General features: G+C 51.4%; 1 protein-coding gene across 1 annotated transcript; it reads left to right on the top strand.

Moving 5' to 3' along the window:
• The first annotated feature begins 7812 nt into the window (after positions 1-7812).
• Positions 7813-26299, top strand: LOC100900798 (uncharacterized). Its single transcript, XM_003748194.1, has 3 exons — positions 7813-8130; positions 20731-20935; positions 25524-26299. The coding sequence occupies exons 1-3, from the start codon at positions 8060-8062 to the stop codon at positions 25689-25691; spliced, it is 444 nt and encodes a 147-aa protein (XP_003748242.1). The 5' UTR covers positions 7813-8059; the 3' UTR covers positions 25692-26299.

Here is a 26299-nt window from a genome sequence, read left to right as displayed (position 1 = left end):
TTTGTGAGCTTGAGTTTTTTCGGGCTCTCAATTTTCCTGACCCGGATCTCGGAACTCGGCGCCGGCCGTACGCTGTGTCGAGCCGTGAAGCCTAGCGATGAGCTGTTCGCTTCACGGGCTTGAGGTAACCAAAATCACAACACAACGTCTCATTCGACAAAATCCAAGAGCATTCCCAGAAAACATAAGATGGCGGCGTCGTCACACACCAGCACCACACACACCGACCGCTCAGCCCAGGGCAGCGAGCGAGCAGCAACTTCAAAACACTATTCGCTCGCTCGCTCGTCTGCTGCCCTCGGTCGCATCTAGGCTGCAGTCGCGAATGGATGAACGCATCCAGGTCCGGGAGTCGGCTGTTATCGCCAAATTTCAAAATTCGAAGTGCCGCGCCGGGTCTAGGCCCAGTGTCAGAGACGCGAGAGGCCGCGCACTCGACGACGGTCTTTCAGCAGGATATTGGAAACGGGGTGCTCGAGAATTTCGCTCTCGTTTTGATGGTTTCTCAGGACGGGACTAGGCTCTGCGAAGACCGCTACGCCGAGAACCGCGATCTTGCGACTCCGTCTCCCATTGAGATGGCTACGGTAAACCGCAGGCTCCAGCGTGGGGTCCGGATAGTCCGCGTTTTGCCGTAGAGCCCGGGACTCTCGTTCGGTATTCCGGAATACGAGGCGATATCCCATGGGGGTCTTGGGAAGAAAGTCGCTCTGCATCAAATTGCCTCGCTGGTCTCATTGGTGCGGTCTGGAACCTGGGATCGAAGGGCTACGCTATACCTCGTGAATTTTCCACCGCGTCATGACCGAAATACTTATTCCACTCGAGGCGCTTCATGAATCTACGTCTCCGAAGCTCGGAGCCACGTACGTCCCCCTCTGTTGGACTGGGAGGGTCTGACATGGGAGGTATGAGGATGAGATCACCGCGGAAAATCGAATTATACCAAGCTCCCGAGAATGAGCTCCTTCCCTCATCGATTCTGGTTCACGTTGATCTGATGCAAGTTAGAGTTTCCACCAACCTAGAGCTATGGGTGCTTGGGAATCATTCGCGACGATTCTCGATCCTTGGCAAGGAGGACTTGACGATGGATTGAGGCTCACCATTCGACAATGTCACGCGCCGTCTCGTCGCTGTATCGGAAGTCCGCCCTTACTGCGGTGCTACCCGCATCATGTCCAAGGCTGGTAGTGTGGGAATGCCCGAGGTGACATAAGACTAATGTATCCATGGTCTGTTCCGATTCACTTGAATCCTGGATTGAGGAACCATAATCTCTAGGGAGCTCCTCTTCGCGTCGAAGAAGTGGGATTCCTTCAACACTTTTCCGATACCGTAGAGAAGACGATGGTGAACATTTTTTCCCATGACACGCCAACGGAGCACACAAGTCCGGTAAAGAATATTTTCAACACCCGAAATAGACTGGTATGGATTTGTCCCCCGATTCTGTTTCGAAATCAGATTCCAAGGCGTCTTCTCCCCGGGTACGTTATCACGACAGAGGTCACGAGTCACGAGCAACTCGGGGGTAAATCTCCGACATTCTGCGAGGAGAGAGAGCGCTTCAGGCAGGAGTTTCTCGAGTCTTCTGCCTGCTCTGAAGATCAGAAGAACAAAGTTCCCTCCATGAAATCGAGCACATTGAGCCCAATGGGGCAGGCGGGACTCGGAGAGAGATAGATCATTGATCATTGCACAAACAGAACGCTACGGCAGACACCATTTGGCTCGAAGGAATCCCGTTCAGCTAAGCTCGTCGCCGGGAAACTCTGCCCGAGTAATACGCGAAAGCCACGAAGCTTTGATCCAAGGCTCCCCGCCCGCAGGGATATCCTCCAGCTACCGCTCGCACGGCCGCACGGTAGCCAACGGTCTTCAGCGGATAGATACCGCGTGAGCGGATCTTAGGAATTTCACTTCTTCCGAGGAAATGACGCGGAGCATTCCCGCTCCCTAGGCCGGGCGGGCAATCCCCTCGGCTCGGGATAGTTTCGGGTCTCTTGAGTGGAGCTTCAATCTGGGGTTAACTTCCGAAATTTCGTGCTCTTGCGTCGCGTCAACGGTGGGTTAAACAGGAGCCCATTCGACGATTCTACTCGGAGTCATCGAGGAGCGCGGGCCGATCAGTGACTACCAAATAGAATGATGAGGGACTTCGAGATTCAGAACTGCTCGTCGACGACTGCCCGAGGTCCCCCCTGGCAGGGTGGAAGATCTCGGCGGGACTTACAGAATCGCTCAGCCCTCGATGACAGGGTTGGGGGAAGTACTGCGAACGTCATCTATGAAGAAAATTATCTTTGAAGCAAGAGAATAGAACCGAGCCGCACCGTCATTCTTGGTAAACTATGTTCTGCGGTTGCAGGAACGACGAGGACGGTACCAATTACAATATGTACAAATGCATCTATTGAGCATCCGGTGGTGATATTCCATTTCTCGTCTCCTTTGGAATGCTATGCTTCTCCAGACGGGATCCGTTGACTTTTGAGATCAGCGTATACTGCGAGCAGGCTTGCCCGCGTGACGAGCGTATACTTTCGTCGTTTACTGGGGTCCCCAGGTTGAGAGGATATTAGGAAATGGAGATCGTGTGCAGGGCCGTCCGTCATCGACTGGCTCGTCTGGAGCCTACACGGGTCCTAGATTTCTGATTTCCGGCTCTAAGGGCAGGGGGATCTCATCTCTAAAGTCCGCGAAACTCCCTCGCCACTTTCCGATGGGTCTGGTGGAAGCCGGTTTACGGGCAACCCGTATCTTCGTCTGATATGTTGGGATAGCGGGTCCAGGCAAATATAGACGCCTATGCCGCTGGTTGGGTCTTCGTATAGAGCGGTGAAGTCGTCGATTGAGATGTCTGTGGAGCATACCGGTGAGAGGTCACCGAATCAATCCACTCGATCATCACGCGGATCGCATCGATATTTTCGACTCAACATTGCGGTGTAATTTTCTTTCGGTCTGCTTTGGCCGATTGTGGTGATTAAGGTGTCTGAGATAAGAGGTTCCGCAATGGTGCTTCTCCACGCGTCCGTCGAAGTTCCCGAACTCATCGCGGACCCATTTTCCAGCTCAGAAACCTATTCGAACGATATTCTGTCACGACTCACAGCGTCTCCTGGTATCAGGCAGAATACGAAAACAACAGATGACTCCTGCATGTTCGTTACCGATCGACGTTGCCGAAGAATCCACAGTTCCTCGGATGCTCCAAGAAGCTTGGTTTTACATTTACCTACACGCGGCTCCGCGGACCTCAGCGATTCAAGCTCATTGCAAGCCCGACCTCTGTGTTTGCGGAGATATATCCTCCCCCTCTCTTGAGACATATGAGTCTCCGAATGTTCGTTATTGGAATTCCATTTCTCCGAAATAGCTACGGGAGTTCATGAATTTTTGCCGGCAGGAGTTTCTCGATCAGATGAATGTCCATAGCTCTCCACACAGAGAGCCCCACTAAGGAAAAACACTCGATCTGAGGTCGGCCATATGTACTACGTCGGGCGACATATCGAGATTGGAAGCTCTAGACCGCTATTGGTTTCCATGGTGAGGAGTGAGAGGTATTCCGCTCATTTTGGATAATCGTTCACATTGGATCTTCGATGACTGGTCTGCTTGGCAACGCTGCCGGAGCGACGGAAGACCCTCAACTCGGAGCTCTTCTCCCTGAAATACAAAACATTCTGGGAAGGTGAAACCAGCGCACTATCACGAGAAGCTTCCAAGGACAACTCAGCGGTTCTCAGCAAGTCGCACCGTCTCGACTCCAGGACGTCAATAATGTTCCTCCAAAGGAGTTCGATCTGCGGGCTTCCAGTGATTCAAACAGTTTCTGAGATTTGAAGTTTGACCCGGTGATTCCCCCAAGTTCCCGATGATACCTCAGAATTTGGATCCGTGGCGAAAGCCCGTCCCAAACACTCTCGGGAGAGGGCGGAATCAGCTTCCTCGATATTATGAGGATCAGCTTCACATGCAGAAAACCGGCCGGAACAAGCTCGACTCTTCGCGACTCTCATTTTTACGGAGCTATGACATTTTTTCGGAGCTATGACATTTTTACGGAGCGCCAAATCCGAAATTCGTACGAGCCGAATTGTGGAATTCGGTAATATGGATGCCTGATGGAATTTCGACCATTACAGAAAAACACTATCTATCTGTAAGACATGAGAACATTCGCTTTTAATCTCAGCTGAATCGGCAGATGTTCTACGACAGGGTCGCAGCAAATGATCTTTCAAATCACTCCACGTTGGGCTTCGGTCCAAATTGAGAGAAAGAATATCTACTTGAAAACGAGATATGCTCTGTAGGAAACAGGGGTTAGATCGCACTTGGATGAATCTCGGTAGGCAATCCTTGGTAGATCCTGCTCACGACACGGTATGGAAGGAGCTTTCGCCCAGATGCCTCACCTCGACGACGGGATGGTCTACTCGACGGATACACCAGGGGATCAGCCATTAGTCAGAATGCCGCCGGCCCTCATTTCCTTCTGCAGGGAATATGCGGAACGAATGACGCCGAGCATGAGGACATTCTTTCCTGCGATGCCGCAACGGGACTATCATTTCATTCCTATTCGATCCTAATGCGCATCGAGAGTCGCGCAGGACAAAGCGCTTGCCTAAACCCTCTAATGCGCCTATGCAGGGCGCCCGTATCGGGGACCTGAGCTCCGAGACAACATGGTCGTGTTAGCTTTGATGAATGACGGGGTGGGAAAGTTGATGATTTTCGGCTGCGTCGTTCAGGGCTGATGATGTTTCCGACTTGGTGTCATACGCATGCTGACGTAGAAAAACTGCCGAAGCTGAAGCTCAATAGTACCCGTTGCAAGACGGCGTCTACCGCCATTCGGGTCGTTCCGACTAACTTCAGAGCTCTGAGGTCCCGGGATTGAATTGTAGTCGACAACTTACACTCAACCGTGTACGCCTCCGAAGTGTGTGACTGTACATATTTATGTAGCTGACCGCTTCTTGGCATACGCGGAGTATTGGACACGATTCTGCTGATTCATTCTTCGAGCATGTATTTCTCCGGAAAGCTTTCGCGCTTCTGAGAGTAGACCTTGAAAGACACAAGCAGATGGGACACTCGGATCGCTACGAGCTCTGAAACGCTGAGCTCGTAAACTGAAGCAGGACACAGACCTGTCTAGACTGGGGTTCGGGAACCATGAGAGTGATTCCAGATTCTTCTCCGGTCCCTCTCCTTCCAGTCGGACCTACTTATTTCCTGACGAGGAGACGTGCAGAAATGTCCTAGGTCATTGCGATCACGTCACAGAGACCTTCCGGCCAACGTTGGTGTCACGATTGAAATTATCCGACTCGCCAGGCCGTCTAGAAGCCGGGATTCCAGTCAGGGCTGTAAAGGGGAATTCGCCGTCTCAGGAAAGAGTCGATGATTTGAGTGTTTCCCTAGATAGAGAGCGCCCGCGTTTTTTCGACTTTCCAGTAGAGGACCAGGGTCTCCGTCGAACCCGAAGATATTGCCGAAAAAAATCCACCCGACGCTTGCAGAATGCCTCGTTCGGTTTCTCGGCGGGGAAGAAAACCTGAAATCCAGCGTGCACATCGAATCAGTTCCGCGGGGATTCTCGAGAGAATCCGTTTCGAAAGTTCTTTCGATTCAGTGGCATTCTTTTGTGTTTGCAACAAAAGCAAAAGAGACACTAGAACCAGACCAAGTCGAAGCTGGAAAAAAAGTAGAAACGGGATACGGAACGATCAGAGGCAGCATTACCAGGAAGAAAAACGGAATAAATAAAGTTGCGAAGTCATCGGCCCCTGGCAGAAGACGCGCAGTGACTCTCAATATTCAAACTTGCCTCGTCGGCTGGCTAGCTGACTCGCTCCCCAGCCCGCCCGCCGGGCCAGCCGATCACTATGGAATTCGCATTGAGACCCGAGGTCTTCCACCCACTGTTTCGCTTGCAGGAGAGTCAAGCGAGGAAATGAGCTGGCAAACGAGCATTTTGGAAGATGCTTCGCTTGAATCACGTCTCGCGTGCTGGAGAGTGGGACCTTCCGTCTAGTTCGGCTGTAGATGAATCCGCGGAGGAAATCGCGACACCAGATCCAGAATTAATGTTTTCGCTATCAAGGCTGAATCACCTACACCGACGACACGGCCTCCGGACGAGAAAATGAGCTCCGCACCTGGAATAAAACCGAACGATCCCTCTCGAGGAATTCACCCCCGAGCGGGAGCCGATCGGGCCGACGTTGTTCCCGAACTTGAAACTACTTTCCAATGAACTTGATTACTCGATGCTTGAGTGTTCAGAGGAATTCGGAGAGGATTCAGATCACGCTCACAATCGGTCTGTTCGGAGAAGCTGTGCACGTTTTCACGTTCGTGGGTACGCGGATCCATGGCTCTGCTATTCCCTCGATTGAAACCACTGTATTCAGAGAGAGATTCTGGCAGTGATCGTGTGCTTCCTGGATATCGAGAATTGATTATTGTTCCCCGAATACATATTTGAGCGCGAGTCGGCCAAACTAGGGGATTTCCCAGATGTTTTCGAAGGAAACTCCGTCGAAACTTCGAGTGCCTTGAATTCCGGCTCGATTTGTGTGTATCGGTAGACCGATCAGCCATCGGAGCTGCAGCCTCTTTCATAGTCGGGCTGCGCCACGCATTCGATGAAGACCCCTGGTCAGAACTCTCAACAGAGGTGGATGTGAAACTCTGAAATCGTTTCAGGACGATCCTTCCACCCATCGGCAGGTCGGAGTTTGACTCATTCCTCTGATCCCGTTCGCGCAGGGTGCCCATCTGCCTACGTCCCAGCGTAAATGACTCACATGCGAAAAGTGTCCCTCGTCTTGCTCTAGCGGCTCCGACGCGTTGAGTCGTAGGATGCGAGGAGGGGAGTCGACTCCTCCTCGCATCCAAGGGGAAGGAGGATAGGATATTTTATGACCGCGGCCCATAGACTGTGTTGAGCTGTAATACATAGTTTCAGATTTACTCCGAGCTCGAGGTCGCGACCGATGGACGAGAAATCTTCCTCAAAGTCCTCTGGAAGACGGACGACGAAGGAGTCTGGAGAAGTCCGCCACATCGGAACCGTGTCAGAGGTTTCATTTGCTCCGTAATTCTGCTGTCCAAGTGACAGCGACATGACATCGCAGAGAGAGACATCTTCCCGCTTATTATCTCGATTATTAGTTGTCGGGAATCGCATCTCCAGAGACCGTCGACCACCATGTGCGATGGCGGGGATCACGGGAAGTCGATCCAGGATATGTGTTGAGCGAGAAAAGCGAAGCGCCGCGCCGATCGACGGAATAGTCCTCCCAACCACGGGCAAATCCACCGGGAGCAAAATCATGGAGTAACTATGGAAAGTCTGCTCGAGGTCGCTAATTCAGGAAGTTCTCGAAGATATTGGTATAGAAAATCGTCCCCAGACAGAACTATCAGGAGGTAATTCCGAAGAACAGGCGGAACCCATCGGACGCCGTCACGTAAACGCGCAACTCTCACGCCAGGGCGAGAAAGCAGACCGGGAGAAAGTGAGCGGGTTGCCAGGTAAAGGACCGAGAGAGAGCCGCACCACCGGTCCTCAGGCTGGCAGACCCGCGCTATGCGGTTGTATGAAATACGAGTATCACCCGCTAGGATTGAATTCACTGCTGTGCAAGGGTCGGAAGACCATTCGAATGCAATGACTCGCTCTTGGTAAGCGCCAGGGGGCGCCAGTGGTCGGGAAGCGACTCTCACTCGATAGTCGGACCCTTTCCTTGGGTTCGGACCAAGAGTTTTGCCAGCGCTTACTTACCCAGACACGACAACGTCGACAACCAGCTATACCGCTTACAGCCGCCGAGCTCAACCGAACAGACACACTGACACACGGTTCTTTCTGTACTTCTACAGCAACCTATTGGTCAGTTGAGGTCGTTCCGAGCCTTCTCTACGAGCCAAAGGAGGGAAACGAGTTTCCGCGGTGGTGAACAAGCATCAAGCCGGACAAAGCGATTCACACGGCGATAGAGACACGGAGTTTTCAAGTGACTTCGAAGTTTTGATGCGCGATTCGGATACCAAACTCAGTTTGAGGAATTGTGAAGTGTCTTCCCACTCGTCAACCCGAGACAGGTACGTACGAAATTCTCGTGGGTTTACTTTTTCAGCTTGCGATCTTTTCGGAACGAAGTTTTCAGCGGATCAAGCTATGATGCAAGGAGTGGCCGCTCCAAAACACTGTTTGATTCAATCAAGAGCAAGGCGCTCGAGAACTTTCTTCTTCCATAATTCGATAGAGAACGAGCTCTACAGCGTGCTCTTGACCTTTAAAACCGAGAATTCTCCGGCGCTAGTACTCGAATTGCTGCCGAGCTGTCGATTTCAGTGGTGCCGAGAATCCGCGCCGCTCATCAGAGAATCAGGCAAAGGCGAGAGGTTCTCCGGCTGACTGATGAGATTCGAAAAGTTTCGTTGGAGGCTTCATCGTACCAAAAGACATAATTTGAAGGATATTTGCGATCCTTCGACTGCTGACAAGCATCGGCACCGCACACGAAGAGCTCGGAGACGAACATTGTATTTCGAATCCTCGAATTCTCGACCGACTGATGCAGGCATCGTAACGTTAAATATATCTTTCGAGTCCTGAGAGAGCGACTTGAGCAAACAAGTTTCGTCTAATTAGGATCTTTGAGCGTTAGGAACGAAAACTTCCGACGCAGAATTGTTCATTGATGATGAATGGAAGAAGTTCGCGAGCCTGGACAGAATCAAATAATAATCCGTCTAAGTGGTTCGTCAGATTCGATTCGGGGCGCAGCTTAATCGGAAACTTCGATTATTGACTCGCAAGTTCCGCGAACGAGTGGTTCGACGGGCGGCTGCTCGGTAGCTTCGCTGTCGCTCTGCTCGTCAAATCACCCACTCGAGCGCTTCGCTCTATTCCCTCAAGTGGACGGACGCCGATGACGATGTTCTTGTTGAGAATTTTTTTTCACGGCAACGTTGTTTCTTTTCATTCTGCTCTAGGGGGAGTTCGATCTCGAGAGACAGATTTCAATTCTATGTCCCGCTATGCCTTACTCTAAAGCGATTTGCGCTCATATCGAGCGTGCAAAGGAGCTCCGCGAACAATGCTCATTGACTTCTATTCTATAATATCACGAAAACTAGTGGGAACAAGCCGTTCGGTTTCGGAAGGAGCACCGGTGTAAAAATAAACGACTAACTGAAACGCCGAAGAGCCGATAGAGGCTGAAAGTGTCTTAACAATGGTTACTGCAACGGAGCTTCGCCGGTAGCAATCGTTGCCGAGTCCATATGTGGAACCGACTGAGTGACTGCTCGCTCACTCCCGCTGAAGCGTCCAGCGCGGAGCATATCCTTGTGCTTTGCAACAGAATTCGTCAGCATCGAAGCAAAACCGAAAGGAAAAACGAAATTCTCGACGTCGTCGTTCCAGCGAAGCGGTGGGGAAGGAACGGTGGAAAAACCCAACAACTGGGAATTTTTGAGCTCGAGTTCGTCTCGCTGTTGGAAACAAGAAGGAGGGAAAAATCTTCCCCGGGAGGAACGAATTTTCCAAAGTTGTCGAGGTGAATTTGCGCACCGTTTCTTGGGGAAACGCGAACACTCACAATGACTTCGTGGGACTAGACTTGGATGAAGCGCAGTCTGCTCCGACGGATATCGTTGCCACAACGTGTTAATGGAGAGCTCCGTCACCGATATGAGAAACAAACGGAGACTTCTACGAATACAACGCGTCTACGTGAGTCCGGATCGCGGTAGTGTTGAAGCCGACAAGTCCGCAGATGACGACAATGCTATTCAACGTTTATTTATCCAACGTCGACCTAATTTGTCGCTGTTGTCGCCTTCGCCACAGTTGACAACGGACAAACCGCCCGTTACGACCGCGGTCTGAACAGTTCTGCAGGTTCATCCAACCGATCGCTGCCGAGCCGAAATCGTCAATACTAGGCTTCGTTGGAGAGCTAACCGTGGCGTGCTTGAGCACGCACGACTTCCCTTCAGATGAAATCTCCCGCCGGCATCGCGTCTCTTTAAAAGCGAGTTCGTGGGTTTCCGCAGCTGCATGTCAGCCTTGAGAGAGTTTTTACGCTCCGAGGCTTCCTCCCCGAGCGTTTCCCCCTCAGAGCTCAAGAACTTGAGGGTAAATAATGGCTTCAGCTTGTCGATTTACCTCCTCAATCCGTTGCGGGGAGTTGCGGAATTATCTGGGGTAGGAGCTGAAATTTCTGGGCAGAGAAACCTTGCGAAGGGAGTCGAGGACGCCTGGTCGACTCCTCTGATCGAGTCTAGGCAAGTTTCCTCGGCATGAAGATCGCGGCTCGGGTACGAATTCGAAGCTTTACGCGCCGTTCGCTTCACGTAAGCGTGAAGAGCTGTTGGACACACTCGCAGCTCGCAAGGTCAGCCCGGTAGTGCGTGCTCGTTTCGGACTCTGCACCCGTCTGATCATCCTTCTTGAGCTCGTCCATTTATCTCTTTCGGCTTCCATCCTCGACGTCCACTTTCTCGAGCCCAAGTAAATCGGAGCTCGAGAGTCCGAAAAGAAAGTGTTTGTATTCACAGGTCGCCCTCGTGGTTCCGAGTTTTTCGCGCTGGATGACCTCGCGGTTCGATAAGTTCACGATTTTCTCAGACGGGAATTTCTCGAGTTTTCATGCAAACGTCTCGAGCTCCTCAGAAAGAATCTGCCCTAGGAAAAATCGCGTCCTCTAAAACCGGATTCGGGATCTACGCCGATAGGAAGCCGGCGCGGCGTTGCAATCTCTGAGAGACAACAGTCGTCTTGGCTGGGCTTCCGACCGGCGCCAGCGGCGCATCGTTGCGGGTCCTGCGCAGAGGACCCTGCGTTGAAGTCGCTACGTCGAGGGTCCGAGCCAGACGGAGCGGCGCCTCCGACTTGGAGAAGGGAGACAGAATCGCTCTCGTCGTCGTTACTTACTTCGTTGTCCGATTCACTTTTTTCGGAGCTGTGTGAGCTCCTTTCGTTCGGAACTACTCAATGCCTCAGATGTGCAATTCGATTGCGTCGCTCAAGAGGCAATCAATCCGTTCGGAGAGGCTTGTTGAGAACCACAGCGGTAGCTCATCAATCCAGGAAAGCCCCCATTGGTCACGCCACAGGTTCATTCTGGATCCCGCCATTTTATCAAGGTTTCATTTCGAAAATTTCCAAAAAAGATTTCGAATGAGACTGACTCTTCGGTTCCGCAAGGAATTTCCCTCAGCGATTATCTGGAGAGAGAACAAAGGAGCAATAAAATCAAAATGAGCTTGGAATGTCCTTCATTCAGCGCTGGAGCTGAAGAGAATTTTTCGCGCCCCTGGATGACGGCGCGACAGGCACGACATCAGGGCTCGTCATAATTCTAAAGCACAGACTTAATTACGCATCACAGCCTTGCCGCAGAAGCCATAGAGGTGGTGTATGTCACCCTTAAAAAGCATCCTGACATATGTATTCACGTACCTTTTTTTGACATACATATTCGGCGGGACCGAGAGCGCGTAGTAGCTCCATCCCCGCCGTCAGTCGTCAGGAACGGTTTCCTGCGGCTTCCGACAAAAAAAAATTCTCACCGTCGCAGTCTCCGCAACCTTCTCAGCGTCCATTCGCGAGTTTCGGGGATTGTGGTTATTGAACTCAGGCAATCACCGGCATCGTCGAAGTGATGAATCATTCGGGGCCATTGTGTTCCGTTCGGATTACCATTCCGATCACTAGAGTCGAATCCAGAACGACTGGAGGAAGAAACGGATGTGAAAGAGGTCTTAGAGAGAAATCGTCGTTCCTGACTCTCCATCGATCTCGTTTCCCACGGACAGCTCTGGCGTTTGTCGAGCTCTAATGCTAAGAGGAGACCCTAAGCGGGAATCTACGAAAATCCGGGCTGGATAAGCTAGATCAGAGTCCCTAGGAGAGGTATCTCATCGGAACGATATTTGTGGTTTCCCGCGTCACGTAGAGCTCGTTCGAGGATTTTTATTGGTCAGAGATGAGTGTTGCTGGAGATGGCCCCTCGCATTTCCCGCGTAGATTGCTCGTAGTTTTTTTCTCCGCTGGAATCACCCGTATCGTTTTTTATCTATGATACAACCCGCGTCGGAAGCAATCAGGAGTTTTACGCACCTGACAGAACGAGCCTATACGTCGGACCTACGGCGTTCGCCATCGACGATGTGTGCTCGCGGCAAATATCCGCCGTCACTTCGGGAATCGCTCCATGCGGTGGCTCCTGGCGCACCTCGTATGGAGTAAACGAGATTAGATCGATTTATCGAATTCCCGGGAGATTATAAGCGGGGGAACTGTTTCCCCCTGGAATTCCCGTATTGGTCAAAACTCCGTTCGCTTCCTCTCGATCAGCCCGCCAAATTTCCCCGAGTGGGGCTGCTCTACCACAAGCATCCGTGGACATTGATCCGACAGAGTCTTCCCCACTCCAATAGAGCACAGGATTGTGGCGGCGGCAGCAGCAGCCAACTTGCTGCCACCGGGGCGCGAACGACCGCGTCAGCTGTGCGAGATGAATTACCATCGTCATACGACATCACCACCCCGACACTTTTAGCGCGGCCTGAGAGAAAAGGCGGAGGGGAAAGAGGAAATAGGATGAAAAATCTTGTTCGCTCGTTCGGAGCGGACGCCGACGGGGATAGGTCACGGGTATGGAAGCCGAGTTCGGGCTCGAGCTCGGGGCGAACGGAAAAAATCTAATCCAAAGGCAAGAGGGCACGCCCAGAGACGCCCTGTGGTACGCAAACTCAGCGGGACGGGTGTTACCGCACAACATTTGACAAGTTCCGCCGACGGGTCGAACTTGTTACGGCGGCTGGGCGAAATTCGGACTCTGGGCGTGCAGTCCCACCACCAAAGCGGGGTAAAAGCGAAGTTGGCTTGAGGAAAGTTGGAGCCACTTGTACGTGGCACCATGTACGTCTCCCCGAGACGCAGCTCAGGGGATCCGAGCCGCATTTGCCGCCGAAGGCGTATCCTTCACGCTAGTGTCTGCTCTGTTTGTCGTCGAGTCGGTTCTCTGGAGCTTCGCTCGATAGCGCTGTGTCGACGATTGAACGGCTGAAAAGTTTGAGAATGCGATGCGCGTCCTTGCGGGATCCAAGCTTAGACCAAAGAGAGAACTCGAGTGAGCCGCTTCTCGACGCTCTCGTGCTCTCGGGTGAGCCGTCTTCTTCGTCCGTCTTTCCATAAGTTATCAAATGACGATCCGAGTCCGGACAATGTTTCGAGGAATGGAACAATTCGCCTGAGCCATTCCATGTTTGGCGGAGGAATTCCCAAGCAGACCAAGGGGGCTCGACCACAATCGGCGGGACAGATCCGTGCTGAAAAGTACGAGACCTCGATTCGGGATTCAGCTTTCGACAAAGTTCCTCATCAACACATATGGCCTGGGAAACTGAATCCCGCAGCGTTCTAGAATTCAGAACTCCGTGGAGTTTCCCCTCACTCGGGGATTTCTGGCTCTCCCTACCTGCATTGGTGGCACGTGGCTCTGGCTGGCCGAGCTCGATCTAGAAACGAAGTTTTCCGCGATAGGGAAGTCGTCTGAGGCGGCGGAATTAACCCTGAGAGGAACTATCGGAGGCGTCTGCAATGATGATCATATATCATATCGTACAGCCCACGCATCAGTCTCCAGACACACGTACAGAAAACATTTGCGGGCTCGGAGTCGTTCGTATACCTCATCCAACCCGAAGAAATATCTGCGTGGGACGAGGCTCTGGAATTCAAACTCGGGGAAAAGAAGGGGGACCGTACTGAGGGAATATGGGTTGAACACGACACACAACTTCCAAGAAGCCTCCGATACCGCATGGGAACAGCGGCTCCTAATGTTTCTGTTGCGACGCCCACTCAGTTCCCCCCAAACCCCTGGAGCACCATTTCCTTCGAAAAGCTCACAGCTGCAGGAAAACTCCGCGGGAATATCTGCGGGCAGATCCATGGAGATCACGGTGCTTCTCAATGCGTCCCTCCTCGGGGCATTCTGAGTTTGCCCGTAGATATGAACACCGATAGGATTCGCTGTCCGCTCCGACGCATGGAGCTCTGCTGATCCAAGTAGGAGCACGCGTATAAAAACCTTGCAGGATCTTCCACCGAATCGAGCCCGTGGGCTGTGCGCAAGTTTACCTGGAATCGATCCGAGGCTCCATGTCTGCTCCATCGATTTATATGAGCTCAAAGTGGTTGTATCAGTCTCTGAATAGAACTGTGATCCGAACGCGGCGGATGCTTTTTTCGTTCCCTTTGTTTACCGTTCGGCTGCCTCTACTCCCAAGCGTCAGACGTTCCTAGACAGGGAGGCCGACGCAGAGATATCGGGGCGGGGGTCGGGCTGGCCCGATACGTGGATTTGAAATATTATTTTTAGACCACGATCTACTTCCGCGAGCGAACCATCGCCTGTGTCGACTCGCCCCTTCTACAGCTCAGGGTAACAATCTCAATAATGAGTGTAATCTTCTTGGGGACTACTGTTATGACCGCAAGTGGGACACGACCATTAGGGTTTGTGCCGACTGTGAGATGATCGACACAACTCCGATGCCGTCCGGGTTCGAGGGGACGATCGTTGTAAATTGCTTCAGGAACACCGCGTTCGACGAACTTTATGAGAAAATGCTGTTTTCTCTCCAGCCCTACAATTTTCGTGGCGTTTCGGGCTGGATATTCTGTCCGATCGAGGGGTCGACCAGTTCGATAATGACAGCTTTGTTTTCTGTGATTACGTAGAAGATTATTTGCACAGGAAATCTTCGCCTATTTTCGCTCCGGAATGCCTGTCGTCGACTCCTAGAACCACGGAACGCTCATACGTCTCTTCTTCCCTCGAGTCCCCTGAGGTAGGACCCCGGTGTCTGAGAGTCGGCGGGCGAGCGCCATCATGGGCCGAATTCTGTCTTTTCCAAGAATGTGTTTCGCTTTGTTTCTATCTTTGAGCGGAAATTTTCGTTAACGACTACCAAGCGGTGAGCTCCTCGGCTAACCGACCATCTGACTGCGAGATAGAAAACATTCTCACGGATCCTCTCAGCGTGGGAACTTTCTAATTTACAAAGTAACCGAAATTATAGAACAAACGGATTTCGGCGGTGTACCGGCGCGGCGCCGGTCGTTGCTATGGGGAACAAATAATGAACAGAGAGTTGGAAGCAATTGCCAAGAGAAGAAACTTCGGGAATACGCGGAACGACCCACAGAGCGGACCTGAAATGACCCACTGCCTGCGCGGAGAGCCGGCGTCTCTGATCCCTGTGGGGGAGTCGATTTCCTCAACGAACCGCCTAATTTCGGCTTTATTGAGCAGGAATCCCCAGAATCGCTCGATCCCGCAATGGAAGGGCTGGATATTGATGGATGCCTTCTCTATTCAGAAGCTTCGAATGTACCGAATTTCGAAAATTCCCGGCACCTCCCGCACGGAGTCGATCGGTCCTCGATATCACGGGCTCTTCCTTCTGTTCAATTCCTCAGCGCTCGACGTCGGAAGGAAGAAGTTGATCTCGCTCCTCCCGGTTTTGACAGCCTGCTATGCGAACATTTTGGACAAGATCTTCGACGAGAATATCTCTGGGAAAACGTTCCGCGATCGCTTTTGGTTTTTCTCCGTCCTACTTGTGCCAATGTCTCGTTCACTTCCCCGAAGTTTTCCCTTACTTACTCTCTCGGAGACGAAGTAGGAAAAGCGGACAAGAAACCGAGCGGTAACCGAGACGTTCTGCTAGCTTCGGTATCTATCAATAAATGTGGATGAAGAATGGAGTCGTTCCGTGAAAAATCTCCCATGGCGTGTCCAGCAACGCGGTTCATAGTCACGACGAGGCACCTCTCTTCCCCTACGTATCCTATGAACGGGTGAAAGCTGTCACGACACTCCGCCTAACGAGCTCACCGGCAAACGAGCCTGGTTTCCTGTTCAGCCGCCCGTCCGAAGAGCGACACCCACGGCGATGGATCGTTAAACGGCGGCTCATCCCAAAGTGCCGATCTGCCACTCGAAAAATGCGTCCCAGAGAGACTCTCCGACGCACAGCCTGGGTCCCATGTCCCATAGTACCGAACTACGTTTGAATTCTGAATTTACGGCGTTGCATCTCCACGCGGTTCAAGTGGCGACACTGTACGGGACGCAACACCGGCGACGTGACGTTTCCCGTTCCGGCAGCAGCTCGCTACAGCTGATCCATCCTTGGAGGGGTTGTCTGAACGTGATCATCACTGTTCGTCCGCTGATTCGAGTACGGTGATCATTGGGAAACTTGTTGTTGACGAGCGACGCTTGGAACCGAGCCGCTTTCAGCTTGATGATGAGCTGGCGTCGTCGCTCGCTGGACATCCAAGTCGAGTGTTTCTAGGTCAAGCGCTCCCGATTCTGACCAAAGGTCGGTGAATTCGCAGTTTCGGAATGGTTCCGGCGGCTCACAGAGGCGAACCTGGCGCTATCCTGATCGATTTAACGTTGCGAACAGAAAATTGCCTCGTCGTAATCGGCTGATCTAATTGTTTGGCGAGGTGATTGCTCGAAGAGAAGAGTCTCCCTCTTTCCTGGAAATGGAATCACCGACAGGAAAGACTTCGGCTGTCATGAACGATGCGAAAAAATGCTGGGCAAGAGCGGCGGAATCTAATCTGGTGAAGGCCGTACCCGTCGGAGTCGGAAACAGATTCCAGCAGATCATCAGCAATATTCACGAGAAGCCGCGATATCAGATGCTGCCTCTGCCCGCTTTTGTCAACAATGGAATGGGCGAATAAATTCTCGCTGTGCTCTTTGCGATCGATTGTGGGAGTCCACGTAGCGGCACGTCTTCGGCCAGATCCATCGGAGTCTGCTACAAGGAACGTAATGAAGGAAAACTGAGGGAACCGTGACGAGAGTTCACGGCGACGGAGTGAGGAGTCTTCTCACCGGCAATCGGTAATCGATGATTTGAAGCGAGACTATATCGCCTCCGCCTGCATAGAATCCAGGTACCTAGATTCTACGCGAGAGTCGGTAGAATGAAAACCTTTCAGGAGCTCATGGCTCGTAGGGAAATGCGAGCGGGGGACTCAAAGTAGAAAAACGTTCCGTAGCCTTTTTCATGGGTACCTTGGAGCGATTACGTAAAAGGAATGCTCGGTGACCTGTTTCGCTCAGAAAATCACTCCTTTGCATCCCTCATCGAGATCGACGGAGACAGATCTCAGTCGAGATACCATTCGCATGCAGATCCACTCGCGTCACTGCAGTTTCGCAATTCAGGAATTTTATGATCGATTGCTCACTCCGTTCAGCAGAGGAATCGCTCGACTCCGATTCCGGAAATTTTCCTACGAGAAGCGGCTCGAAGAAGCTCGGTGGAGCTTATTTAATTTGACTGAATGAGTCTGCATCCATAGTTTACACTCTGAATCCACAGAATGGAATATTTGTTCAGATATCGTTCAGCGGTCCCGAGGGCTCATCAAAAATCCCGTTGTTTATGCGACCGAAGGGAAGACGTCTCAACCGCATTCTGCTGGGCAGGGAGCCGAGTTTGGAGCTGAAATATGGGTGAGAAGCGTTCGTGTATCACGACTCCATCGGACGATCTAGTGAGCGAAGTCGCAAATTAATTTTTGTGCTGCTTCAGAACAAAACGTTTTTTTTTTCCTTTTCTGCGGACGATCCGGTTGCCGTTCATGCCTTCGTATCGTGTGTAGCTCATAATAATGCGGTTTCCTTCAGTTCCGTTGGACAGCTGCTCGCGGTCGATGTTTTCTGGTTCACGAACCATGTACGGAACGGGAGTCTGCGGAGCTGAACGAGAATGAGAGGAAATATGTAGTCTCACTCCTACGGTAATTGCCTTCGCATCACTTCGGAAATTTTGCTCAGTCAGTCAGATTTCTCGCCCGCCATGATTAGCCGTCATACGAGATATTGCATCGGTTACGACCGCTCAAGCGGTTGCAGTGGGTTTAACGAGCCAACGAGGATTAGCTAATCGTCCGAGCGAGAATGCGTGTGCGTTTTGAGACTGCAGCGCGACGTGTATTTCGTCGAATTCCGTTATATCATAGAATCCAAAGCCAATCCTCGTAGGCCCGCTGAGACGAGGTACGGAAAGAAAACGTATCGTCCCGAGATGAAATGATGAGGCTATCGCGCTGGAGAGTTCGGACACGATTCGGAAGAACGGCGAGGAGGCCCGGATAGGAGTCGTCGGTTGTGATTAGTACTTGTTCGGTCTCTTTGACTTTTTCTGTTTTCGTTCCATCGGCTCGCCGCAACCGTCGCAGAGGTGGGTTCCGCGTATCTCAGAAACAACTTATCGGTCCATCAATGTGGTTTCTCTCGCCGGCGTCGCTTCTCTTCCAGCGCGTCATTTAAATGAAGCGGAGACTGTTCGCGGCTGGGTTCATGCCTTCGACCGCATGCAGTCATTTCGGCGTCTCCCCTGACCAATGAAATGCCTGACGCTGTACTACCGCATCTCCACTGAGCAAAATGCACATTCCGGACTGGGTGCGGCAGATGGGGCACGGGACGAGAACATGCCGGGAAAATCCGCAATCCCACAGCTCGATAGTTGAAAAAATATCGACCGGTAGCGGTCCACGAAAGTCGAATTATAGTCGATCTTTGGAGCTGGACACCCATCGGGAAAATACTCACGTTTTACCAGTTTTCGCTGACGATCGCTCCGTGCCCTCATCGCGTTGAGACCTTGTTGTTATTGACAAGCTTGAAAAGCGAATATCCCCGGCTTGATCATCCCTAAATTCCCACGCGTTGAGAAATATCAACAACACGCAAGGGAACTGCCGAATAAGTCAGCTGATGGCCGCTGAGACGGTGGTTATGATAATCGAGGTAACGATGCGCATTCGGAATGAGTCTCGAACAGGCTCGCTCGATCCACTGCTCGCACATCAGTGAAGATCGGTCGATTCATGCTGTGAAGCGCCGAATCATCACTCGAAACGAGGCAGAGTCTCGAACGGACTGTGATCGCCTGATACATCTCGTATTTGCGTTTTTTCCCTCGGAGAGAAGAAACAGCATGGTTGGGACAACTCATTCAGCCAGCGAGTCAGAGAAGAGATACATTGAAGTTTCAGAGAAAAAAAGCCAAGCAAGATCCTCGTGCTCATGAGCTCCGCGTCTCCGGTTCTCGGAAACTTCTTCGTGGATATCGTGTTTCAAGAATTTTCGGAAGTTCTGTTTCCCGAGACCTCACGTCATCGCCGAGTTTCGGCTCGAAACAGTCGGCACCGGCTCCACAGCCGGTCGATTGCGCCGGGCTGCGGTGCAGTCAGTGAGTCCGCGGCGCGACCACACGAGCAAGCATTCGGCGATGATGTTATGCGCAGCGGTCGATGAACTTTTTTTTTCACCGCCGAGGATTAGTGGGAGCTCCATGCAACTTCAGTGAAAGACCAGAGTCTTTTTGTTGAAGGATTGTTGTTCCGAAACTTTTCGACAAGGGAAGTAAGGAATTTCTCCGCCGAAGAGAGCACCGAGAGAAGCAATGGCTTTACGAGCGAGCGCTCTTAGATATCGTTTTTAGCTGTAAATCGTGGCGCTAATGTTACTCACGACACTGATGATGTAGAAACTCACCGATCAGGCATGGGAGATCAATGGCTGGCGGCGGCACCGGCGAATCCGCGGATGAAGATCGGATGAAGGTCGTAAGCACTTGCCATCATCGATACGCGGATAGAATCTCATGGTCCATGACTCTTGATTTCAGAGTGCGAATAATTATACGGTACCTCCTTGTCTCTTCTCCCAGTCGGAGGGGAGCGATGAGGGTTTCCGGAACCTCATTGAGGGGGAGAAGGCTTGTCGATCTTTCAAGTTGAGCACGGGTAGAGCTCGGACGAGGTAGAAGCCTAATCCGAGCTCAGCTCTCAGGCATCAGGGCTGACGTCGCTAATGCTAGGAAGATCTCGCCGTTTATCGATGCTTATAATCGTGATCATCTCTTTGAGGAGGGACTTACCCGCAGACTAGACCCGGGATTGAGCCGTAGCTGCGTCGAAGTCAATTTATGAAGGTCATCTGATTGGAGGATTCGATCTGCTATCAACCATTACAACGATTTGGCGAAGACCTTTGAGAATAAACTTATTAGGAACACCATGACCTTCTCTCGTTCTTCATTTACGCGAGGATTACAATCACGAGGACTTGAAGTGTCTGCTGACGCAGGCTCTCTCACGCGTCCCTCCACTTCCCCTATCGCGGTCTATCTTATGACTCCCTTCCGAAGTGGCCCGACGGGTGGCCAAGTACCCAACTCGGTCGAGAATTCTTTCGGAAGCTTGCATCCCGTTGATTATTATTGATTCGACTCTGTGACGTGACGCCACGCCGTCCGGGAAGGAAGGCAGAAGTTCCGTCAGGATTCACGTCAGGATTCCCCCGGGGAATATTCTCATTCCCGTGACGATAAGACCGCACGGGCCCTGGCAGCGATCGAGCTCAGTATATATAAACACATTGAGGGCACCGCCCAATCGAGGATGCTCGAATGATGATGCTTGTCGCTCCGGTTACGAAGATCTAGCCGCGGGAAACATGTGTCGTAGTTCCTCTGAGTAATAAGTCTACTAATCCGTCTGAGAGTTGGATCAGTTATTCCGAGTGTCAATCAGAATTCCACTCTTCCCTCACCAGATTGTTCCTCTAAACTTTTCAGAATGCAAGCCGGAAGCATGTGCGTGCCCACATCGCAGGCGAAAAGTCTCCACGTGGCGTTTTCTGAGGACAATGAAGATGTGGGAGAACGCAAGAAGAAGTACCTCACCGCGAAGTACGGCGCTCATCAGATGGCTCTGATCAAGAAACGTTTGCAAGTCGAAATGTGGATGTACGACCAGCTCCAACATCTCTATGCGTCCAAGGTCAGAGCCTTAAATTTGATTTTTCTCCTCAAAACCGTTCAGTCGAGACGAACAGTGTGAAATGAGCGGGGCTCGAACTCGGAACTCACGCATGACTCGAGCATTCGACAGAACTTACTTCTTTTCGCCGTTGTCGGACGTCATCGTTAAGTGCTGTATTTTTCTAACGTGACGCTTGACGGCTCCAGAAAATGGAAGCAAGGTCGATCAGAAGGCGACTCACTCGCGTGAATATGGTCCCAGAACGAAGTTCTCATTCTACATTCATAAAGCCTCGGAACTCTCCGCGGATAATCTGGATTTGGAGTTTCTCGATCTGACCATACAAACATTCTGGCCATTTCAAGATACGTCGTCTCCCGCGGCTCTCGACCGGCGCCGGCGGTACGCAGGAAATTCCGACGGTGGGAATTCAGAGCCTCCATAATCCAGAGGAGGCGGGTGATATCTCCTCCTAGTTAACGTTTCCTCCTACGAAAGTTTTCCAAGCCGAAACCGGATAAAGTTCTGCAAATAACCAGCGATCACATATGCATATTCGTAGACGTCAACGCGGGGTACGAAACTGCGGCCGTCAGGGACAGGGAAGGAAAGAGGATCTTTGCTGTTAGGACGGGAGTGAGATGAGTTTCAGTTGTGTGCAAGCTGAAACCGCTGAAGCCGACGAAAGGAGTTTCATTTGCTCGCGCCCGACTTCCCAGTACCAATCTCTGTGCGGGACTGCTATCGCCTCAAAGGAGACGAAGATTGTCCCGGAATCTCAGCTGATGAAAATCGGAGCCCCTCGATTGCTCAGGGAACATCGAGAACCTGCGAAAAAAGTAGGCTCTCATCCGGACTTTCCGGGAGCGACCCAAACAGCTCCATGTCGGAGTCTCAGACTGATAGTGATCCCCGGCTGTTGTCGCGTTCTGAGTTTCCGCTCTCGAACAGTCTATCTACCGAGTCAAGTGTTTGTGAGCTCTCGCTTCGGGCTTGATCTCTCCCGCAAGTATCGTCTACTGTTATCATCAGTGCTATCGTGAGAGCGCCCCGAAAAGAGTGCTGAGTCTGAGGTCCGGCAGGGGGGAATGCGGGAAATTTCGAGGAGCAGGAACGATAAATGAGGAAGTGTCGGAAAAGCTGGAGAGAGATCGAAAGGGAAATCGGTAGATTCGGCGGACCGGCAAGCGGGGTTTGGAAATTACCCGAAGAAAAGTCGAGTTCCCAGCTGCCACTTTTCTTCCAAGCTCAGGAGCGGAGAGAATTGCTAGACTGAAAAGAATTTTCGAGGTGTCTTAATGCGTGCTACTCACATTGAAAAAGAGCTTCGGAATGGACCCGACGTGGATTTCCGAGAAGATTAGGAGTGTGTCAGGGAGCGCTTGTTCGCGCTGTAGCAGCTCTAATCGTCCGCGTCCCCGAAATTGATGATGACCGATAGAAAGGTTCCGCTCCTTGTCAACAAAGATTAGGGTCGAGCGTGACGCAGTTTGATGAAAAGTCCCCGAGCACTGAGAACGCGCTTCTCAATTATTCAGAATGAGTGCGCTGAGGGGAGCCTGCGTCATTCCTGAACGCGTTCCAGAAATAACGCTGATAGAGCAACTCGACTCACGGCGAATCTCGGGAATCAGCAGGGACCGCGTTCTCCGGAATTGGACCATATTTTTTCTCTCAAGCTGTCGTCCCGGAATTCGAGTAACTTCCATTTAGAGACCTATGGCGGGAGCTACGATCTACTTGCGATCTGGATCCCCGCCGAGAGCAGACGGATTGCGAATCCCGTATGTTGTATCAGAACATTCGTGTCCGACGAACTGATATGCTTGCCCCCATCGAAGGAATGCGATTGCGCGCACGCTGGCACGGCACCGTTATATGTGGGAAGACGGAGCGCAATCGGATTCCCTCTCCGAGCGTTCCGACAGCGGAAGCAAAATGACATTCTTGGCCGCGTCGACGAACGATTCAAAAAAAGTACATTTGAGTGGGCCGTGAGAGTCCCGCAAGGGCTCATGCCGATAATTTCTCTATCACTGAGCTTGATCGACGCGCGGCGCAACGCCGTAGGGCAGGTCAAACGCAGACGAGACCTTCCTTCGCAAATTAAAAATTCGCTACGGATCTCCGAGGCGTTGGTCAAATGCTCTCGATCAAAATCCGACGTGTCCCGATCATGTTTCCCGAGTTCGTTCCGAGCTGGACGGCTCCGATCAGCTGACATATCGATCGCAGTTCTCGGGGAATCGATTTGATGAAAAGCTTATATCGATCCAAGGGACTATGGCGCTTCCCTGTCGATCAGGATGTATCGCACCTCTCACTCAGTCAGACGAACGGCGGACTCGTCGCTTCATCGATGTTTCGGCAGATAGATAGATTGATAGATCGGTGTCTTGGTGAATCGCTGCGTTCATCTATTTATCGATACTTCATCCGAGTGATCGCTTGGATGCTTCAGCTTCTAGGACATTAATGTGGATCAACGTGGCCGTCAACACTCATGCACCGGCTGGTTCGTCTCTCATTGGTCTGACTCAAGCTCAGAGCCGAACAAGCCGATAGACAAAGGATGATCTGCCGTCTCTGTAGCGTTGCTCTTGGAAGAGCAGCAGGGCAGTGTGTCGTTCCTCCCACTCGTCGGCTAGCGTCTTCTATTGTTATGGAGTCTGAAGTCGTCCAGGCAAGGGTCTGCGACGCTGCCCGAATAGCCGTCCCGCCGCCACCGTTGCCGATGGACTGGTTGCTTTGTTGACTGCTGGCGGTGAACTTGTTGCTCGGCTCCAGCCCGGACAGGTCTCGGCTGCCATGCAATCGACGCATTAAATTATCGAGGATCGGGGAAGGGGGAATGGCCTCGGAACTCCGCTCAGATTGTCCCTGGAGAGCGTTCTGAGCGATTCTTTGAACTGGAGCATTGCAATTCAAAACGGAAAGCTTCAGCAAGAAATCATCAAGATACTGTCGTTCCCCAGATCGCTCAGCTCCCGCAGAGAAAGCGTAATGTGCCTTTGCGTAGAAGTTCTCCGGTGTGATTTCAATGGAGTAGAGATATCGTCGAAAATTCCGGGACCGAAACTCAAAACAGCCGCTCCCATGGAAATCCCTGGTTTCACCCAACACGGTGGTGCCCTGCTCCTCCATATTCTCCCTTCCTCCCGTCTCTGCTCGCGATCATGGTCTTTGTCATCCATAATGACCCGTCATCAGACCACCGTGTGTGTATTTAATTCAGAGATCTGTTCCAGTGCCCGCGAGCCCAGTATAGTTCCGGGGGAACCTTACCTTTTCGTTATTCATTCTTCTTGACCGTTTTCTGTTCAAACAGGCTCACATCTCCGTTCGTTTCTCCTGCCGTTATTCCCGTCCCCATCATTTCGACGATTTGTATTAACGGCACAGTGCAACCCACGCGATCGTCACCGTGTCTCAACGGAAGTGAGCGCTTTTTCCTTCGGTCAACCAAAACCCACGGTTTCCGCGTCTGCTTTGCATTCGGCTGGAATGATCCCGATAGGAGCTGAATCATCTTTTCTGGAGCAACGGCGTCCGAGCCCACCACTCGAGGAAGGTGGTAGAAGGGGTACCGCGAGAAAGACACGTACTTTCCGTGCTATAACGGAATATTCCTCTCATCCGACCGCGTGGCTTCTTCCACATCATTAACATTTTCTATTGAAACTAGGTCGTATTTCAGAATCCTGAAATCTTGGGGGTCGCTCTCGAACTTGTAGGCCAAGCGAAATTCGAAACCTACTTCTAGATTCTCCGCGAAAGTTTGGGAAACGTGCTCCGGAATCGTGGAGGAAAATTTCGCTGAACAATTCAAGAGTGTGAATATAGCGTTTCCTCCTGATTGCGTCGATCCGGATCCGATTCAATCACTCGAGTCATGTCAAACTTCCTAAATTTGGTTTCTCCGAGCCCGGGAAGTGACTCAAGTCATCCTCCGCATTGTAATCCTACAACGCAAGATATCACCGTGCTTTGGACGATGCTTATCGCTCTCACGATGACAGAGTGACATTTGAGAGCCTTTGTCTCGCTTGCCCTTTCTGATCCGGAGCAAGGTTTCCGAGACTCCGTCAGACTCCCCGAGCGACGCAGCATCAACTTCTACCTGAGATGTGTCAAGGCTGTTCCGTCGCGCGAGTCTATCCCTTAAGGATAATTTCAAACGTAAAGGAAACGAAGGACCAATTCCGGATGTCCATTTCCTTCTCGATAGGGAAAATGGAGAGGGGGCAAGATAGCGGTTATAAGCTTTAAAGCTCGAGCGTAACTTTCACCAAAGCATTCCCCTTAGGATCAAATCCTAGCAATCATATATCCAAGATAGTTGTCGAATCACGCCGGAATCGATAAGAGGGAATCTCTCTCCGACTCTGATTACACTGTGGCTAATGCTCGGCGGCAGTCGAACTCATCCTCGCGAATTCCAAAAGAGAGGCTCTGTTGTTCTGGGGTACTGAATTTTTAGATCGTCATCAGTGAAGAAAACTAGTCTGCTTTGTGGCTGATATCGATATTCTCTGATATCAGTATTCAAGGACAAAAAATACTCCCGATTGTTCACGGAGGATCACACTCAATCTTTTCCTTGCAGACCGACACTAACAGCGAAGTGGAAATCGACCTCGACGAAGTTCTGGACATGGAGAGTGACCTCATTCGGAAGGAGTTTCTGTTGAGCAAGCTCCATGGAGCGAAGAAAAGCCGTCAGGACGTCGAGAATTTCGTGAAGGAACTCCTGACCAGGGCCAAAACACTCTGAGCCCGAAACTTATTTATTATAATGATAATGATATGAATGATCATGATATTCACTATTTTAATTCGCTAGCCCTCTTCTCTCCGCCATCACCTACTTGTCTCAGGGATCAGGAGACGGTCACATTCGCTGTGTCGAGTGAATGAGCTCGGAAAGGGAACAAAGACATGTGGATGACCAATGATCATATGATCATGAACACAGAAATCGCGATCAAACGCAGCAAAACGGCTGCACGAGTCCTCAAGCCGAATTTCCGCTCGCATTTCCGGTCGACTCCAGTACCGAGAGAATGGTCGGGAAAGTCGTGATTGTTCTGGAGGGAGAGAGAGCGGCAGTTCTTGCGTCTACTAGCCGTTCCCAGTACGAAACCTATTGGGCGCTAAGTGAGCCACTGAATCCGTGTCTTCTAAGACCACGAGAAGACTTCGAGCAAGAGTCTCTCTAACTTCTCTCAGGTCTCGTCCCAAGTTCGGCGAAAGACTGTCAGTCATTCAACGATACGCAACACTTCGATTGCGATCACCGATGATATGAATATGCAGGCGATTATATAATCACAAACTATGTATGGGAGAACAATAAATGAAAATACTTTTCATTCATTATCA

This window comes from Galendromus occidentalis, unplaced genomic scaffold (genome assembly GCF_000255335.2).
Source record: "Galendromus occidentalis unplaced genomic scaffold, Mocc_1.1 scf7180000077529, whole genome shotgun sequence".
Classification (NCBI taxonomy): Eukaryota; Metazoa; Arthropoda; class Arachnida; order Mesostigmata; family Phytoseiidae; genus Galendromus; species Galendromus occidentalis.
Note: the sequence above shows the minus strand (reverse complement) of the source record. Positions and strands in the feature narration are given on the sequence as shown.

Coding starts and splice junctions, on each gene's coding strand:
- LOC100900798 (XM_003748194.1), top strand. CDS start 8,060: ATGCGCGATTCGGATACCAAACTCAGTTTGAGGAATTGTGAAGTGTCT. Junction 8,131..20,730: donor CACTCGTCAACCCGAGACAG/GTACGTACGAAA, acceptor TAAACTTTTCAG/AATGCAAGCCGGAAGCATGT. Junction 20,936..25,523: donor AACATCTCTATGCGTCCAAG/GTCAGAGCCTTA, acceptor TTTTCCTTGCAG/ACCGACACTAACAGCGAAGT.